The sequence below is a fragment of the Garra rufa genome, chromosome 4 (assembly GCF_049309525.1).
Source record: "Garra rufa chromosome 4, GarRuf1.0, whole genome shotgun sequence".
Lineage (NCBI taxonomy): Eukaryota > Metazoa > Chordata > Actinopteri > Cypriniformes > Cyprinidae > Garra > Garra rufa.
In genome coordinates, this window is record NC_133364.1 from 26,616,611 (window position 1) to 26,636,049 (window position 19,439).

The 19,439-nt window shown below is 35.7% G+C and overlaps 1 protein-coding gene across 4 annotated transcripts in view; it reads left to right on the top strand.

The window, feature by feature from the left end:
• sfmbt2 (Scm like with four mbt domains 2) overlaps positions 1–19,439 on the top strand; it is a 78,715-nt gene that overhangs the window by 20,295 nt on the left and 38,981 nt on the right. For 2 of the 4 annotated variants that reach the window (XM_073838089.1, XM_073838090.1), the window contains exon 4: positions 5,865–5,885. The exons of the other annotated variants lie outside the window; for them this stretch is intronic. In XM_073838089.1, the coding sequence (XP_073694190.1) occupies positions 5,865–5,885 (21 nt within the window). The remainder of the gene's footprint in view (positions 1–5,864; positions 5,886–19,439) is intronic. 4 annotated transcript variants of the gene reach the window in all.

Below are 19,439 nucleotides of genomic sequence, written 5' to 3' on the forward strand. Positions count from 1 at the left end.
GAACCCATTTCCCTCGCGGCAGCCCCTCCCTTGATGGGCACAGTTTGGCACCCGCACCTCGTTCCACGGAACCAGTATCCCTGGCTCCTGGACGAGATGCGTCAAACCTCTCCGGCCTTCCTCAGGCCGTGATAGAAACTATCACTCAGTCCCGAGCTCCCTCTACCAGGCAGACTTACGCACTGAGATGGGGTCTGTTCGTTGTCTGGTGTTCCTCTCGGGCAGAGGACCCACAGAGATGCACGATTGCAGTAGTGCTTTCCTTCCTGCAAAAGAAGTTGGAGCGCAGGCTGTCCCCTTCGACTCTCAAAGTGTACATTGCTGCCATCGCAGCGTATCATGATGCAGTAGATGGAACATCTCTTGGTTAGCACCAACTCATCGTGAGGTTCCTGAGAGGTGCAAGGAGGATTAATCCTCCCAGACCGCACCTCGTGCTCTCTTGGGATCTCTTTGTCGCCCTTCAAGGCCTGTGGGACATCCCATTCGAGCCACTGGTGTCAGTTGAGCTGAAAATTCTGTCGCTTAAGACAGCGCTCCTGACTGCGCTGGGTTCCATCAAGAGGGTAGGGGACCTACAAGCTTTCTTTGTCAGCGAAGCGTGCCTAGAGTTCGGGCCCGGCGATTCTCACGTTATCCTGAGACCCCGGCCCGGTTATGTGCCCAAGGTTCCCACCACAACTTTCCGCGATCAGGTGGTGAACCTGCAAGCTCTGCCCCCGGAGGAGGCAGACCCAGCTTTGGCAATATTGTGTCCAGTCCGTGTTTTACGCATATATGTAGACCGCACTCGACACTTTAGACGCACCGAGCAGCTCTTTGTCTGCTTGGAGGTCAGCAGAAAGGGAATGCTGTCTCCAAACAGAGGTTGGCTCATTGGGTGGTAGATGCCATCTCCCTGTCATACTTATACCAGGGACAGCCATGTCCCTTAGGTGTTCGTGCCCACTCCACACGGAGTGTTGCCTCATCCTATGCGTTGGCTCATGGCGCCTCACTAGCAGATATCTGTAGAGCTGCGGGCTGGGTGACACCGAATACCTTCACTAGGTTTTATAACCTTCGCGTAGAGGCCGTTTCCTCCCGTGTCCTAACATAAGGACTACAGGTGAGTGGGAGGGCGGCTGGTGTCGGCTTGCTGCGCCATTCCCACGAGGATCCGTGCACTATTTTCCCAGGATGTAGCCCCTTGGTGAACCCTGGGTCCTCCATGCCCCGCAGTCAGGTCTAGATGCGGAGTAGTTCCTGACTGTGCTCCTGCCGGGTCTCCTTCGCCCCGCAGGTTGTGGCAATATGTTTCAGTATTTTTCCAGTGGTCAACCAGAAGGCCTCTGTTTCCCTCGTATATGAATTATTTTTATTTCCACATGGAAAGATCTCATGTGCTCCGCCCCCCAACCCATGCTTCAGTACAACTGGCATTCCTGTGGGGTCCCCCACAATTGGCCCCCAGGACATTGGGAAGGTTACGTTAACACTCCCACCTGCTGGCACGTATACCTGTCGGCACGTGGGTTTGTGCGTAACGCGGCGTCAGGGTCGTGGCCTGTTCCATGGGTCTGTTCCCAATGTAACGTCGAAGTGATTCGACTGAGGGGGAACATCTAGGTTACGTAGGTAACCCTCGTTCCCTGAATGAAGGAACAGAGACGTTACATTCCCCTGCCACGACCCTGGCGTCGCGCTGACGCCGGCTCGATCTGGCTCTTCAGTGAAAACCTGAATGACTGGCTGCATGCCGCCCTCTTATATACCCGTATGTACGGGGAGTGGCTTGGCATGCAAATGCCACTCGCCAATTTTCATTGGCCTTTTGAATAAGGCTCAGAGATGATTGGTCTCTCAAGTGAGTTCCCAATGTAACGTCTCCGTTCCCTCCTTCAGGGAACGAGGGTTACCTACGTAACCTAGACGTTATTTTTTCTCCTTTAAAGGGAGAGTTCACCCAAAAATGAAATTTCTGTCATTATAGGAGATGTTCACTTCCAGAACAAAAATTTACAGATAATTACTCACCCCCTTGTCATCCAAGATGTTCATGTCTTTCTTTCTTAAGTCGTAAAGAAATTGTTTTTAAGGAAAATGTTTCAGGATTTCTCTCCATACAGTTCTATGGTGCCCCTTCTTATCTAGCAAAACGTTAGGGTATTTTCTAAAAAAAAAAAAAAAAATATATACTTTTCAAACTTAAATATTTGTTTTGTCTAGATCTGCGTGTGCTCTGTGCTTTCCGGTTCAGGTTCTTCTCCAGCTTCAAAATTGTTCTACATCACTGTTTTAACTTTTTTTGTAAAGGGTGTTTGATTTTGCACGTTCACTTTTTAAACACTGAGTTGGTTCTTCTGCAGTGATGTACACTCTTAAAAATAAAGGTGCTTCACGATGCCATAGAAGAACCTTTTCTGTCTAAATGGTTCAATAAAGAACCGTTAACATCTGAAGAACCTTTCTGTTTCACAAAAGGTTCTTTGTGGCAAAAGAAGGTTCTTCAGATTATCAAAGGTAAGAAAGAGATGTTTTTTTAAAGAACCTTTGACTGAATGGTTCTTTGTGCAACCAAAAATGGTTCTTCTATGGCAATGCTGTGAAGAACCTTTTAAAGCACCTTTATTTTTAAGAGTGTAGGATGATTTTGAAATTGGTGGAGAAAATGAGATGTGAGTTTTTCGACCTATACCTCAACTCTCTTGAACCGGAAAGCACAGACCACACACAGAGCTAAACAAGACAAGCATTTGAGGTTAAAAAGTATATAAATTGTAATTGTTTTTTAGAAAAATGATTGTTTCACTAGATAAGACCCTTCTTCCTTGGCCGGGATCATTTAGAGCTCTTTGAAGCTGCATTTAAACTGCATTTTGGACGTTCAAACTCACGGGCACCATAGAAGTCCATTATAAACACTAGTCCTATATGGAGATCCTAAAATCCTAAAATGTTTTCCTCAAAAAACATTACTTCTTTATGACTGAAGAAAGAAAGACTTGAACATCTTGGATGACAACGGGGGTGTGTACATTATCTGATATTATTTTCTGGAAGTGAACTTCTCCTTTGTTTACTCACCCTTTTGTCGTTCCACACCTACCCGGAACACAAATTAAATATTTTTGATGCATTCCAAAAGCTTTCTTACCCTGCATAGACAGAAACACAACTTTGTAGCGTCATAAAATTACGGTTGAATCACTGATGTCAGTGGACTATTTTAACAATGTCAGTAGGTTGCTGTCTACACAGGCTCAGAAAGCTCTTGGATTTCATCAAAAATATCTTAATTTGTGTTCAAATGATGAATGAAGGTCTTACAGGTTTGTAATGAAATGAGGATGAATAATCAATGACAGAATTTTATTTTTGGGTGAACTGTTCCTTTAAGGCCCTAAAGTGTGTGTCAGAAGCATATTCATATGTATTCATTCTCTTCTAACCTTACATTTCATATACTTGATTTCAGATAGTCGTGTGTTGCATTCTCATTATCACAAGATCATCTTAAAGGGATTTATTTTGTGATAACAACCAACTGACTGTACATTTTCCCACTTTTTACTTGAATGCATATCCTAACAATGAGGAAATTATGACATTGGTATTTTGTCATTTAAAATTGACTTGTTTAATACATCTTTCCATTATACATTAAAGGAACATCACAGGTTAAATACTCTACGGAATACAGTATGCATACCGTAAAATTCAACTTTATGGAAAGTATTTGTGGAGTGCTGTCAGTTACTACTGTAAATATTTTCATTTTCACTTTAGTTTGAAAAATGTACGGAATCCGCTGTCAATGTACAGTTGCCTCTAGGCTTCCACTCCAAGTATATTTTTGTGACCCTGGAGCACAAAACCAGTCTTAAGTAGCACATGTATATTTATAGCAATAGCCAAAAATACATTGTATGTCAAAATGATTGATTTTTTTTTTTATGCCAAAAATCATTAGGATATTAAGATCATGTTCCATGAAGATACTTAGTAAATTTTCAACCGTAAATATATCAAAGCTTAATTTTTGAATAGTAATATGCATTGCTAAGAACTTAAAGGTTGTACCAGCGATTTCAAGCCTGAAACATAAAGTGTCAAATTCAGCTGACCTTTCTTCACGATCCGCTCACTGCCTGCCCCATAAATCGACTGTAAAAAAAAAAAACGCGTCTCTCTGGTCAGCCTAGGGTCCGAGAAAAACAAACAGTGTTCCAACCAATCACCGTCAAGGGTTTGGTGTTATGGACTTTCGCTCCGCCTCCCTCACATCCCTGCACCAGTAGGAAAGTCCACAACACCAACCCCCTGACGCTGATTGGTTGGAACACTGTTTGTTTTTCTGTGGAAAGGTTGGTAGCACCGATTGTTTTTTTGGCATATCTCGGACCCTAGGCTGACCAGAGAGACGTGTTTTTTTTAGAGTCGATTTATGGGGCAGGCAGTGAGCGGATCGTGAAGAAAGGTCAGCTGAATTTGACACTTTATGTTTCAGGTTTGAAATCGCTGATACAACCTTTAATTTGGACAACTTTAAAGGCGATTTTCTTATTATTTTGACTTTCTTGCACACCCAGATTTCAGATTTAAAATAGTTGTATCTCTGCCAAATATTGTCCTATCCTAACAATTTATTCAGCTTTCAGATGATGTATAAATCTCAATTTTTATAAAATTGACCCTTATGACTGGTTTTGTGGCCATTAGTTTTTGTAAAAATATTTAATCTAGAACATTCCATTAAATAATAATAAACTTATAAGTGTAATAAGTGTACTTAATTAATTTTAATGTACTTAAGTATTTCAGTTAATAAATTTGCTTTAAAATTTTGACTTTATTTATGGTCATTTATTTATTTAAATATAAAGTTGCTCTTACTGTCAAGCAATCTGCCTGGGTTTTTTTAAGTATGTGTGTTTTCCGAAAAAACAGATAAAATCTGTGCTTGCATTTCTAAGATAAGATGCAGTCTGACACCATCAACAATCGCCAGAAACTCTGAAGCAAAATTCTGCTACAGAAAAATTATTTTAGTGGTTGAAATGATCTGCAAAATAGTGTTGTGATATTTAAGAATACAGGTGTTTCTGAAGAAGTGATTAAAATGGTTTGACTGGTGCCGTTTACGCTCTTGTGTTGACGTGGTGAAACAGGAAGTAGGGGCAGAACATACTACAGCACTCCTCCCCTCTTTATATAACACCCTACAACCTTCAGTTTACATCACAGCCTAGTAAACCACACAAAGCCACTTCCTTCTCAAATAAATAAAAATAAATAAGTAATGTATTACAATTAGCAACAAAAACAAACCATAATTTGCTACTTGCTATGAGAGGCTGATGGTATTTATACTGTTTAGAACTAAAAGGGCATTTTCATTCTAGAGATAATTTAATCAGACATTAACATTTTTGGATTTGTAAAAAACATTTAAAATCCTTACATACAGTACTTGTACAATACTTTTGAATCTTTGAACTGCAACATGTAATACTGCCATTTACATCAGAAATGGCGTTCTTTAGCATTTAATCAAGTGTTTTATGCAAAACTATTATCATCATCAGCCATTTACATTAGCTAAATTAATTTCATTAAGTGCCAGAAGATATATGACTAAATTAAATAACGTAAGTAAATGCCATTAATTAGGTTTTATAGTGTGTACAGAAGCTTAATTAAAAAAAAAAAAAAAAAAAAAGATGTGTAGGCGCAGCCAGTAATACTGTTTATTTTACCGTGTTTAGTTAGCACCTAAAGTAGTGTTTTGTTTGTACGCATACATCAATGAGTGTGTGTGAGTGTGACTGTTTAGTCAGTGTGTATTTGTTGGTCATCTTTGTTCCTGTCTGTTTATTTCTCAGATAACGTTTACCTCAGAGCAGGTAAGCAGAGCCTATTTCTCTCTCTCTCTCTTTCTTTCTTTCTCTCTCTCTCTCTCTCTCTCTCTCTGTCTGTCTGTCCTCTTTTCTCTCAGAACAAGGGCATAGGTTTGGTTTCAACATTTTCAAATCAAATAAGCAAAAGCACAATGTTTTCACTGTATGATATTGTCTGTTATAGCCAAACAGTTGTTCAGAAAAGACTATACACTGTACAAAAGGAATAGTTTACCCTTAAAAGACACTACCTGATCTCATGACGAAAATGTACCTGTGGAAACTTTTCACAAGACACAAAATACATTCCAATATGTACATATCACTGCGGTTTCCAACAGAAATGAATACTAGAGGGGGTAAAATAGCGAGCACTTCATACACATTTATGATTACAGCTCCATGTTTCACTTTCCGGACGTAATACGTTTACTCTGTAGCTCAGCTGGCGCAGAACTTCACATCGAATATGTCACGAAACATACATGGTGGTACATATTTCGTGTCTTGCGAAAAAGGTCCCACAGGTATGTTATCGTCATGAGATCAGGTAAATTTACTCACCCTCAGGCTATCCAAAATGTAGGCTAGATGGGTTTGTTTCTTCAACAAAACAGATTTGAAGAAATGTACACTCCTAAAAATAAAGGTGCTTCACGATGCCATAGAAGAACCTTTTTGTCTAAATGGTTCCGTATAATAGTTCTGAATAACCTTTCTGTTTCACAAAAGGTTCTTTGTGGCAAATAAGGTTCTTCAGGTTATAAAAAGGTAAGAAAGATGATTCCTTAAAGTTTTGACTGAATGGTACTGTGGAACCAAAAATGGTTCTTCTATGGCATCACTTGAAGATCCCTTTGAAGCACCTTTATTTTTAAGAGTGTAGAAGTACATCATTTGCTCACCAATGAGTCTGGACTTAATGGGTGCCATCAGGAAGAGAGTCCAAATAGTTGACAAAACCTATCGCCCTCAGGCTATCCAAAATGTAGGCTAGATGAGTTTGTTTCTTCAACAAAACAGATTTGAAGAAATGTACACTTTTAAAAGTAAAGGTGCTTCACAATGCCATAGAAAAACCTTTTTGTCTAAATGGTTCCATAAAGAACCTTTAACATCTGAAGAACCTTTCTGTTTCACAAAAGGTTCTTTGTACCAAAAAAAAAGGTAAGGGAGAAATGGTTCCTTAAAGAACTTTTGACTGAATGGTTCTTTGTGGAGCCAAAAATAGTTCTTTTATGGCATTGCTTGAAGAACCTTTTGAAACACCTTTATTTTAAAGAGTGTAGAAGTACACTTCAGTATCACTTGCTTACCAATGAGTCCTCTGGTATAAATGGGTGCTGTCAGGAAAAGAGTCCAAAAAGTTTATAAAACATATCGCCGCAACTTAAAATGCCTTAATGATGGATTTGTTTCTAATAAACACACAGATTTTTATTTCGCAAGATGGTAATTGATGGACTGGAGTTGTGTGGATTACTTGTGGATTATTGTGATGTTTTTAATCAGCTGTTTGGACTCTAATTCTGACGGCACCCATTCACTGCAAAGGATCCGATGGTGAACGAAAGATTGTAATGCTAAATTCTCCAAATTCGTTCAGATGAATAATAAAAACTCATCTACACTTTTAAAAATAAAGGTGCTTCACGATGCCATAGAAGAACCTTTTTGTCTAAATGGTTCCATAAAGAACCTTTAACATCTGAAGAACCTTTCTGTTTCACAAAAAGTTCTTTGTGGCGAAAGAAGGTCCTTCAGATAATAAGAAGGTTAGCAAGAAATGGTTCTTTAAAGAACCTTTGACTAAATGGTTTTTGTGGAACTATAAATGGTTCTTCTATGGCATTGCTTGAAGAACCTTTTGAAGCACCTTTATTTTTAAGAGTGTACATCACTTGCTCACCAATGAGTCCTCTGGACTAAATGGGTGCCATCAGGAAAAGAATCCAAAAAGTTGATAAAACTTATCGCTGCAACTTAAAATGCCTTAATGGTGGATTTGTTTCTTATAAACACAAAGATTTTCATTTCACAAGATAGTAATTGATGAACTGGAGTTGTGTGGATTACTTGTGGATTATTGGGATGTTTTTATCAGCTGTTTGGACTCTAATTCTTTACGATGCCATGGAAGAACCTTTTTGTCTAAATGGTTCCATAAAGAAGCTTTAACATCTAAAGAACCTTTCTGTTTCACAAAAAGTTCTTTGTGGTGAAAGAAGGTTCTTCAGATCATAAAAAGGTAAGCAAGAGATGGTTCCTTAAAGAACCTTTGACTGAATGGTTCTTTGTGCAACCAAAAATGGTTCTTCTATGGCATCGCTGTGAAGCACCTTTTAAAGCACCTTTATTTTTAAGAGCGTACATCTTGTATAGCCTGACGGTTACTTAATTTTAAGCACATTTTTTTTGGGTGAACAGCCCTTGTTTATTTGATATTTTATTCATATTTTTGAAATATTTTCAACATTTTTAGGCACTAAAAGTATTTAAAAAGTTTTTTTTATTGTTTAAAATTAAGTCACACAAGTATTGCAAATGAAAAGGTGTTGAAATGTCTGTCAGAAATTGTATTTTATCATGCCTACATCTGGATAGTTCAACCGTTTCACTTCCCTTAGATCATTTACATTTTACTGCAAATTCAGTCATCATCTACCCATTCTTGGTGTTCCTTGTGTAACCAAAAGTATAGCTGCTCTTACAGCTCCATGAATCAAAATGCATAATAATCAGTAGCTGTCAAGTTCTGTTTTGCTTGGTTTATAAAAACACTGTTATGTTAGAATTTGAACATGGTTCTTCTTTCATTATTAGTTCCTTTAAAAATAGTTTTTTTTTTTTTTGAAGTCCTGCAAACCTACAAAATGAGAAAATGTAAAGAATATTCTAGCAGTTTTGTTTGATGAACAGATCATAGTTGTATAATTTACAATTTTTTTATTTTTATACAATTTACATTTTTTATTTTTTATTTTTACTATTCTAATTGATTCATTGATTCTGGTTCACAAAACCTGTCTAATTTTTTCTCGACCTGTCTGAACTTCTCGATTTTAATTCACCAACTCAATGAAGCGATCAGAGGGGAAAATTCTAACTAGTCAGTTTCACTTTGACCATAAATAAAGTCATGGCATATGACATAAAAATATTTAATAGTTTTTTGAAAGCTCTAGTGACCATTTTACAAGCATCTAGCAACTTTTTTTTCTCTCTCTTTAATTTCCCCTTTTATGTTTCTCGGAAGAAAGCAAATTATACAAGGTCATGATACCATGAGAGTGAGTAAATGGTGACAGAATTTAAGTTTTTCATAAACTAGTCCTTCAACTTTTAGTAGATACACTTCGCCCCCACATGTACCCAAATCTACGCCCAAGTATCAGACGCATGCTTTATCTGTTGTTCTGGGTCTACTATATCTCTCGCCTCATCTTTCTCAGACATTCTCCAGAATTCCTCTTCTTTCTCATGCTGTCTTTCCTTTCATTCTTCCAGTATTTTCTGTTTATCTTCCTTCCTTGTTCCTTATGCTTGTTTGCTCACTTCTGTGTTCTAGTTTATGTATGCGAGTATGAATGAGAGTGTGTAAGAGGTGTGAACTTTCTGGTGGTGTTAGCGTGAGCTTGTGTATTTGCATGCATTTGTGTAGCTGAGACATACAAAGTTATGGCAACTCCGGAGGTCATATGTAAAGCTACTTAGCCTGGCATGCTTCATTTGATGCACGCACACATTTGCACGTATATCAAGTTGTGTGAAACACATTTTACACATTCTGTCTGTTTCCAAGGCAAAAGCAACTGGAGTTAAATGTAAAACATTATGCCTGAAGATATAAACAGATATTTATTTATATGTAATTTCCTCTAAAATTAAATAATATGCTACCAGTCAAAAGTTTTTGAACAGTAAGAGTTTCTTCTGCTCACCAAGCCTGCATTTATTTGATCCAAAGTACAGCAAAAGCAGTAAAATTTTGAACTATTTTTACTGTTTAAAATAACTGTTTTCTATTTGAATATATTTTAAAATGTAATTTTTCTTGTGATTTCAAAGCTGAATTCTTAGCATCATTACTCCAGTCAAATGATCCTTCAGAAATCATTCAAATATTCTGATTTGCTGTTCAAAAACATGTAGTATTATTACATTTTAAAGCATCTTTGTGAAATAAAATTATTATTTCAGATAAATGCTGATCTTTGGATCTTTCTATTCATCAAATAATCCTGAAAAATGTACTCAGCTGTTTTAAATATTAATAATAATAAAATAAATGTTCCTTGAACAGATAACAGATTTCTGATCATGTGACACTGGAGACGGCAGTAATGATGCAGAAAAATTAGCTTTGAAATCACAGGAATAAATTACATTTTAAAATATATTCAAATAGAAAACTGTTATTTTAAATAGTAATAATATTTTAAAAATTTACAGTTTTTGCTGTACTTTGGATCAAATAAATGCAGGCTTGGTGAGCAGAAGCGACTTCTTTTGAAAAAAAAAAACATTAAAAATCTTACTGTTTAAAAACTTTTAACTGGTTGTGTACAAACCAAATAATAAAAATAAGACAAAAATAAGGTAACAACATTAAAATATGAATTAATAATAAATAAATATATATAAAATAGTAAAACATACATTTTTAACCAAAAATAAAAGAAAGAAAATATTTTAAATGCTACAGTTTAGGCATCATAACATTATAATGTACAGTATAAAATATTAATAAAGAACATATATTATTTGTTATTAAATTATGAGCGTTTTTTGGGATTAATTATATGTGAGTTTTAGATGAAAGCAACTTAATGTTAAGATAACGGAAGCACAACTGAATTGAACTGATTTGATCAAACAATCAATCAGTAAATAACCTTTTAATATACTTTTTTTTTGTTATATTATACAATTTTAGTTTTTTTTTTAATATTATATTGAAATATTTCTATTTATCTATTTTTCTTCTGTTTAGTTTTATTGATTATGGTACTTCAACTTAGACCTATTCAATTAGATGCCAAGGCAACATTTAGAATTTTCATTTAGGTTTTTCATTTTTTGTATTTTATTTGATCATACTTCTACAACAGTTACTAATTATAATAGTTCTATTTCTAATTAACAATAGCACTGATTTCTAAAATAAGTAGAATCTCTAAAATGTATAAACTATATTTCACAATAAACGTAATAGCTGAGTTTTTGTTGCCTATTCAATTTAAAATATTCACGTAGCATTGGTTTTCGTTTTTTGTTTATAGTCTTTTGTGATAGTTTTTGTGTGGGTCCTTGGGTTTTCCTGAGTAGTGAAGCTGCCCACTGTTCTTGACAAAAAGCCTGCAGGTCCAGTAAGTTCGTTGGTTTCCCAGCATGCCCTGCACATTTGATTTCTTCCCCACAGTGACTTTATGATTTTGAGATTCAGCATTGGCACTCAGGACAATTGAGGAACAGTTACAAAAGGCTTCAAGCAGTCATTGATTCTCAAGGAGACGCCGCATGATAGCAAGAACCAGGCGAAGGAGGTTTTGAAAACGATAATTTGTGTAAATTAAACTATTTTCTTAAGTAAGTGACCACTTGCTTCTCACTTCTTATATATTGAAGTGAGGTATATTTAGACTAAGACATAATGGAAGTGCCGAAATAAGTCATTTTAACCTTTGCGAACAGGTTTACTTTTGGACACGTGTTTTGGACAGGTACTTCAAAAACAACCATGTCATGAGAACCACAGAGAGCTGAATTATTTAGGGATAACTACTTTAGGGCACTACTAAATAAAAATAACATAGACCATCTAAAAGCTGAATAAATAAACTATTTGAAAATCTGGAATCTGAGGGAGCAAAAAAATAAATAAATAAATCAAATTTTGAGAAAATCGCCTTTAAATTAGTCTAAATTAAGTTCTTAGCAATGCAACTTATATATATTTTGATATATTTACGCTAGGTAATTTACAAAATATCTTCATGGAACATGATCTTTACTTTTGTGGTCCAGGGTCACATTTATCTTTCTTTATAAAAATGCTGAACAGAATCTGCCCTAATGACAAAAACAGCTGTGTGAATTTATCAACAAAAATATTATAAACTAACACAATATTATTATTTTTGCTGACACTTGTTCTGATTCCGATTCCGATTCTGATAATTTCTGTCATCACTTACTCACGTTTTCCAGAGTTTCTTTATTCTGCTGAACACAAAAGAAGATAGGTTGGTAATTAAACTGTTGATGGCAACCAAACCGTCAACTGTTTGGTTGCCAACATTCTTCAAAATATGTTTTGTGTTCAACACCTGAAAGTAATTCATACAGGTTTGAAACTTGAGGGTGAATAAATGATGACAGAATTTAAATTTTTGCATGAGCCATCCTTCTAAGGTTATATTTTATCAAAGTGTGTAAATATTTTAGTACAGAGCTCTGTTTTCTTTGGTGGAATAACCAGTTTACAAAACCAAGCATCATAAAAATCATTGGTTCTAATGTTCTTTTAAAAATACAACTGCTTTCGTACAAGAACCCTATTTGGCATAAACTAAGGAGTAGTTTGAAGACTAAACACCACCATAGGCTTACAGTAGCATGCCAGATTAACCATATGGGCAATTGGGCACGTGCCCATATGGGCATCATGCAAGGCAGTATAAATATTTTCAATTGTGCAACGGCCAAAGACAGCCAAAAGCAAAGAAAATGGAATACTCAGAAACTAAAAAGGATTGCTGACATCAACCAACAACAAAAAAGACTTTCTGGGGAAATTCTTACATTATTATTATATTTTATCTTTGTGAAAGATTACAAACTTAAAAAAATAATGATATGTACTTGAAATGTGCACGGAAACATGTATTTAAAAAGTAAAATGGTCGATTTTGCTTGTTTGATTAAGAAATGAGAAGCAAGTCGATATTCTTCTTTCTGTGGCAGCATTTACCAATAGAAATTAATGGATAGTTCACCAAAAAATGTCATTAATTACTCATCCAAATGACATTCTCAACCCGTAAGACCTTCTTCATCTTCGGAACACAAATTATAATATTCTTGATATCGGTGTTTTTGAAAAAATCATTTGTGTGTCTTTATCAATACAGTTAAATACTAAAGATTTTTCTGGTCGACTAGTTGTCATTCATTTTAAGCATTAGTCGGCTATTAGTCGCACGTTTATTAACAAACCATACAGTATTAATCATAATAATGAGCCTTTAATTTCCTACATAGGCTAACAAATGCATAAAGTCTGCCACAGCGCACCGGGATATATAATAATTATGAATGTGTGAGGTAAAAACAGCAAGGAGACTGCATTAATGTTTTAATAATTTATTGATAAACTAGTGCTTTCTTTGTTTTCGGCTTAAGAGATGAAGTCAGCAACACTGACTCATCTTCACAGTAGTTGATGCACCTATATGCATGTTTCATATGGGTCACATAATCTAGAATATTTATTTTGTATTTGAATGGGTTCATTTAAAAGTAGACATTTCGCTCTCTATAGATATATTTTTCATGTCTGTAAGGCAAGTATACACTACAGTTTCTAAGTTTTGCACTCAAGTTCATAGAGACTGAGACGGCAGAAAGTGCATTCTGTTTGCTTTCATTATTTTACAAAAGTGCAACGTTTTGTTGTTATTCTGAGTGCACACAAATAATCAAGTCTTTACAGATTTTAAAGATATATTACTTTTATCTGTATGACTAAGGATGACGAGTATTTTAAGTGCAAGTGATCGCACCAACGCTTCCATCTGTAATGCATTGAGTGCGCTACTGTTCAGCTTCCACACTCTGCACAAACACTTCAATAGCACACATTTTTTCTAGGTTAACATTAGATTAAGCGGCAATGTAGTTGCTATAAGTTATGTTTCAGATGATGAGCCATACATGAGGTTGATGAGTGATAGGCGAGCCTTTGGATGTCCTGCCCGATGTATTATATTACCACATGGACCAGCTGTTAACAATCTGTCTGTCACAGACTGCGCGACTTCGCCACTTCATTGGAATTTTTTTTCCTGCGACTAAGTAACTAATAAAATTTTGGTCGACCAAGCCTTTTCTTGTCAACTAATGTTTAGTCGACTATTAGGGGGCAGCGCTATGGTATAGATTTAGATCGATTTTTAAAACAATATCTTTACAGTTATTGTCCTTGCTGTGAACAAACTTTAAATCTGTATTTAAAGGAATAGTTCACCCAAAAATGAAAATTCTGTTACTTTAAATTAAATTAATTACTCTCATCTCGTTGCAAACCCGAAAGACCTTCTTTCATCTTCAGAACACAAATGAAGATATTTTTGATGAAATCCAAGAGCTTTCTGACCCTGCATAGACAACAATGTAACTGACACGTTCAAAGCCCACAAAGATAGTAAGGACATCATTAAAATAGTCCATGTGACATCAGTGGTTCAATAAAACTATGAGAATACTTACTGTGCACAACAATTATTCAACAATTTCTTACCTTGTGCATGTGTTGTGGTACTCCATGAACATGCATCGAGGACTGGCATGGAAGACAGGAAATTGTTGAATGAAACCCTTATTTTTGTTTTCTTTGCACACAAAAAGTATTCTCATAGCTTCATAAAATTAAGGTTGAATCACTTATGTCACAAAGACTATTTTAAAGGGATAGTTCACCCAAAAATGAAAATTTGATGTTTATCTGCTTACCCCCAGGGCATCCAAGATGTAGGTGACTTTGTTTCTTCAGCATAACACAAACAAAGACTTTTAACTCAAACCATTGCTTGCTGTCAGTCATATAATGGCAGTCATTTACAAAGCATACACAGACAAAAACAAAATTAAATCCTGCGGCTCATGGCGATACGTTGAGGTCTTAAGACACCAAACAATCGGTCTGTCATTTATTTTTTTACCTCTGATACACCACAATGTCTAACTGTCCTGAGCACGTTTACAACAGCCGGCGTGTGGTGAAGAGCCAGCAACTATAACTTTAGTCAATCAGGCTCATAAGTTGGGAGTTGGTGAAAAGTCACTCCCTGATGAGTTTGCGCAAGCAAACATAATCTTTTAGTTTTTAATTGGTTGCAACAGTCAGGATAAGCACAACTAATTACCATTTTGAGTAGCCATCGTACCCACAATATCTCTGTACTGTGTACACAATGAGTGACGTATAAATGCGACAGAACAAGCTCAGGACCGTTGTACATTGTGGTGGATCCGAGATAAAAAATGATATAAATACTGTTCAGTTTCTTGCACAGACCAATTGTTTGGTGTCTTCAGTGTATTCTGTGTCTGTAGTCTGTGTATTTTTTTTTTTTTGACTCTCAAAGCCGTGGGTCCCATTGACTGTCATTATATGACTAACAGACTGCAATGGTTTGAGTTAAAAATCTTTGTTTGTGTTCTACTGAAGAAACAAAGTCACCTACATCTTGAATGCCCTGGGGGAAGCAGATAAACATCAAATTTTCATTTTTGGGTGAACTATCCCTTTAACAATGTTCTTACTACCTTTTTAGGCCTTGAAAGTATCAGTTGCATGGGTCAGAAAGCTCTTGGATTTCATCAAAAATATCATAATTTGTGTTCCGAAGATGAACGAAGGTCTTACGGGTTTGGAACGACACGAGGGTGAGAATTAATGACAGAGCTTTCATTTTTGGGTGATCTATCCCCTGAAGTGTAGATTTACAAATGGTATATGAATAATACATGTTTTCTGTATGAATTCAATCAATTCATTATGTTTAATAGCTATTAAACCTGAAAGAAGCTATTAAACACACATGCACACACACTTAAGCACACACGCAATAAAAAAAGGCCCAAGGTTAATCGCATAAATATGTGTTGAATTTCATTGTCATGAGCTAATGTGATGAAATGATCCTGTTCCACTGAAGAGTGTCGAACACACGGCCTGAGTAGAGTGCTTAGACGCTGGGGGGTTGTTGGCATGGCAACGGCCGCACACTCCCGTTCTAGCGCTACTTAAGCGATTAGCGTACACACTTGTGCTGCAGAGATTACACGCTGAGACACAGCGGCATTCTGCCACAAGCACTCATTCACACACACAATCAAACTCAACTTTTGCTTATTGTAGCTATTTGAGCTGAATTACATTAGTGTTGGTCTTCTATACAGCAATGTTACGGCCAGTACTGTGGTGGTTCAACACTTTTGTGATGGTTTTATTTATTGATACAATATCTTGTCTTGGTGTGGTTTGACACACTAATATGTATTTCTGTGTTTAGATTTGATTGTCAAATCCCATGCAAGGTCAAAATGACTGCTTGTGTGTGTTTAAATGAAATCAAACTCATTGTTATGTTTGTCATGAAAGTTAGATATTATATACAGCACATTATAAAAGCCTAATTACATTAAATACACTATTAAACCCTAAATATTAATAGTCTAAACATAGTATTTTTTGACAATAAGATTAAATAGAAAACCAAATCAATGTGAGATATGTAGAAAATCTACTTAATATTTTTTTTTTTACATTTGGAATTGTCCTAAAAACACAAACCAGTCAAATATCCTTGAGTTAACCAGATTAAGCAATGACCTTTTTGCTGTTAAAAATAGTATGCTGTATGTACTAGCAGTTGGCAGGCAAACAGGAAATGGTGTTATCCTCTTCAGAGACACAGGACAGGTTGTTTCTACTGTACCAGTGAGTCAGTATCGCGACGCCGCTCTCGTTTCAACACACAGCATTTTGTTCCCCTTCCTCTCTTGAATAATTGCTTTGATTACACGAGCGAGAGAAACTCTTTAAATCTGGCTGTTTACAGAAGAGTTGTTGGAAGATATGCAAATCTGCTTTGGCAAAATGAATATTTGCATAGAGACTCCCTAGTGCAGAAAAGAGGAAACACAAAGCGGCTCATGTGTCTCTTTGAGTTGCTGTAAATTATGCATTTATTTATTTGATCCGAACAAGTCTGTGCAGCTGAAAGAAACAAAAGAAAAAGTGCCACAATGGGCTTTACAATATTTACATCTACAAACTAAGCAGAATATCTCTTGTAGCCATAGTCACAATCTCATAAGGAAGGAAATAACAAATGAGATCTTGTTAATATCTTTTGTGCTTCTACAAAGCACCGATATTAAATTGAGCAAATGTCAAATGTTTCCCCTTGAGAGAGAAAAACGGTGCATTGTGTGGCCGTATTTGCCAGTGTAACAAAGTCTGTAATCAAAAGTAGGCCTGGGTTTTGACCTACAGTACCTGATTTCATAATGAAAACGTTCCTATGGGAACTTTTTCGCAAGATGGTGAAATATGTATCAATAAGTACATATCACTGCAGTTTTCAACAGAAATGAACACTAAAGGCAGTAAAACAGCAAGCACTTGTAATCGTTTTCCTACACGTTATGATTACAGCTCCATATGTTTCATTTTCCGGATGTAACAAGCTTACTTGGTAGCTCAGCCTGCAAGGAATTGGACTTTGGATGCGAAATCCTTGGATACGAATCCTGTGAAAAACATGACTCATGATGAAATAGCTGAAAGATGGAAAATCAAAAAACGAGCTAAAACGGCATGCTTGCGATTGCGTTTTTACGTCACATTCACTTTTGTTCATACTATCAGGTAGGTTTAAGGGTAGTGCAGATGGTAAGTTATTTTAAAGTACGTGTATAAAACCAATGTCACATAAAGGTCACAGGTACGTTCACCTGTTCCAGGGAGAAAACAAAAATCTTTTAATGCTACTCAGTGGAAATTTATAGAATATATGACGTATTTAGCACCTTGCGAAAAAGTTCCCACAGGTACGTTTTCGTCATGAGATCAGGTTGGTTTTGACACAAATTTCACTAATTAATTTGATTAGATTCAGTATTGATTATTTTAGATATATAACAGGTACAATACATGCCAAATTTTCTCAACTAATGCTGTGAAATATGCATGAGAGTTGAAATATAATTAGTAATCTGTATAATACTGAAGGTTAAAATTCACTGATTTGTATACAAACGCTTAAATACATTTACTGACGTTTTTATAATAATTAAGTCACAGTTGCATAATTGTATTTCTACTCCAAAATTAGTTTTTTGAAATATAAACATTTAAACGGCTGTCAGAAAAACGTAAAAAAAAATTTTTTAACATAAATTGCACACTGAAGAACAGTAAAAATTTTGTTATATGGTCCATATATTTAGCAAGATGTTCCTCTCGAGAGTTTCAAGTTGATTTTTCGAGTTGACTAATACGTTTTTGGTCACCGAACAAGCTTTTTCTGAGGTAAATGTGACTTTACATGGCATTTTTTAGTTGAAACACTGATTGAGTGATTACATGAGACAGTATACAGATTTCAGTGAGCTGTTCTCTCTTTTAACATACCTTTGGATGCTTATCCATGTCTATTTTGTGCTGTAACTAGTAATAAAGCAGAGGGGGTGATCAGTCACTCCACATTAAACAGCGGCAAAACAGCATTTATTGTTTGAATATTGTAATAAAATGGACCGAATTTGAAATCTGAGACTTTGTTTTGGATCAGAAGTAACAAAGCTTATCACGATTTATTGGATGGGAGGCGTGCTACGGTGTTCCATTCATTAACTGAAAACAGACTATTCTTAGAATTTTAAGTATCATTATCGTTTTGTAAAAATGAAAATTGAGAAATCAATGTTTTACCTACACTCTTAAAAATAAAGGTGCTTCATGATGCTATAGAAGAACCTTTTTGTCCAAATGGTTCTCTAAGAAACCTTTAACATCTGAAGAAACTTTCTGTTTCACAAAAGGTTATTTGTGGCAAATAAGGTTCTTCAGATTATAAAAAGGTAAGCAAAAATGGTTCTTTAAAGAACTTTTGACTGAACGGTTCTTTGTGGAACCAAAAATGGTTCTTCTATGGCATTGCTTGAAGAACCTTTTGAAGCACCTTTATTTTTTAGAGTGTTTCTTTAATCAAACGTCAGAAGTCTTAGTATGTACTCAAACATTATACTAAATAATTTTAGAAAAAAACATTTTGAACCATAAAATATTTACCACAAGATATATATTTTAAAAGTAATCACAGTTGTTATAATGGCTGTTGTCAGTAGTTAGTAGGCAACCAGTGTGCTAGTTAAAAGAGAAAATAACAGAGGCAGAAATTTGTGTCCTATTTACACAGAAATGACAAGAGAACTACAGTCTCTGATGACTAAACTTCTGTTATGAAAAAAAAGTGTGATGGCAAATTTAAAGTGTATCTGTAAAAATAGCTGCTCTGTTCCTGTCTGCAAAACATGAAGCGGAAAGACAGACAACACAATGACAGAGGAGAAGACATTTTAAAATACACCACAAAAAATCCAGTTTACTCATTGTTTGTTCTCTCCAGTTTAACCATAAATCTTAGTTCCTTTAATTATATTGTAATAACTAATACTAACTTGCTCCAACCCTGAAAAGACTACAAACCCACTAAATATCATGTTTACCATTCAGTAAGTAAATATATAACTAGATAAAAAAAAAAA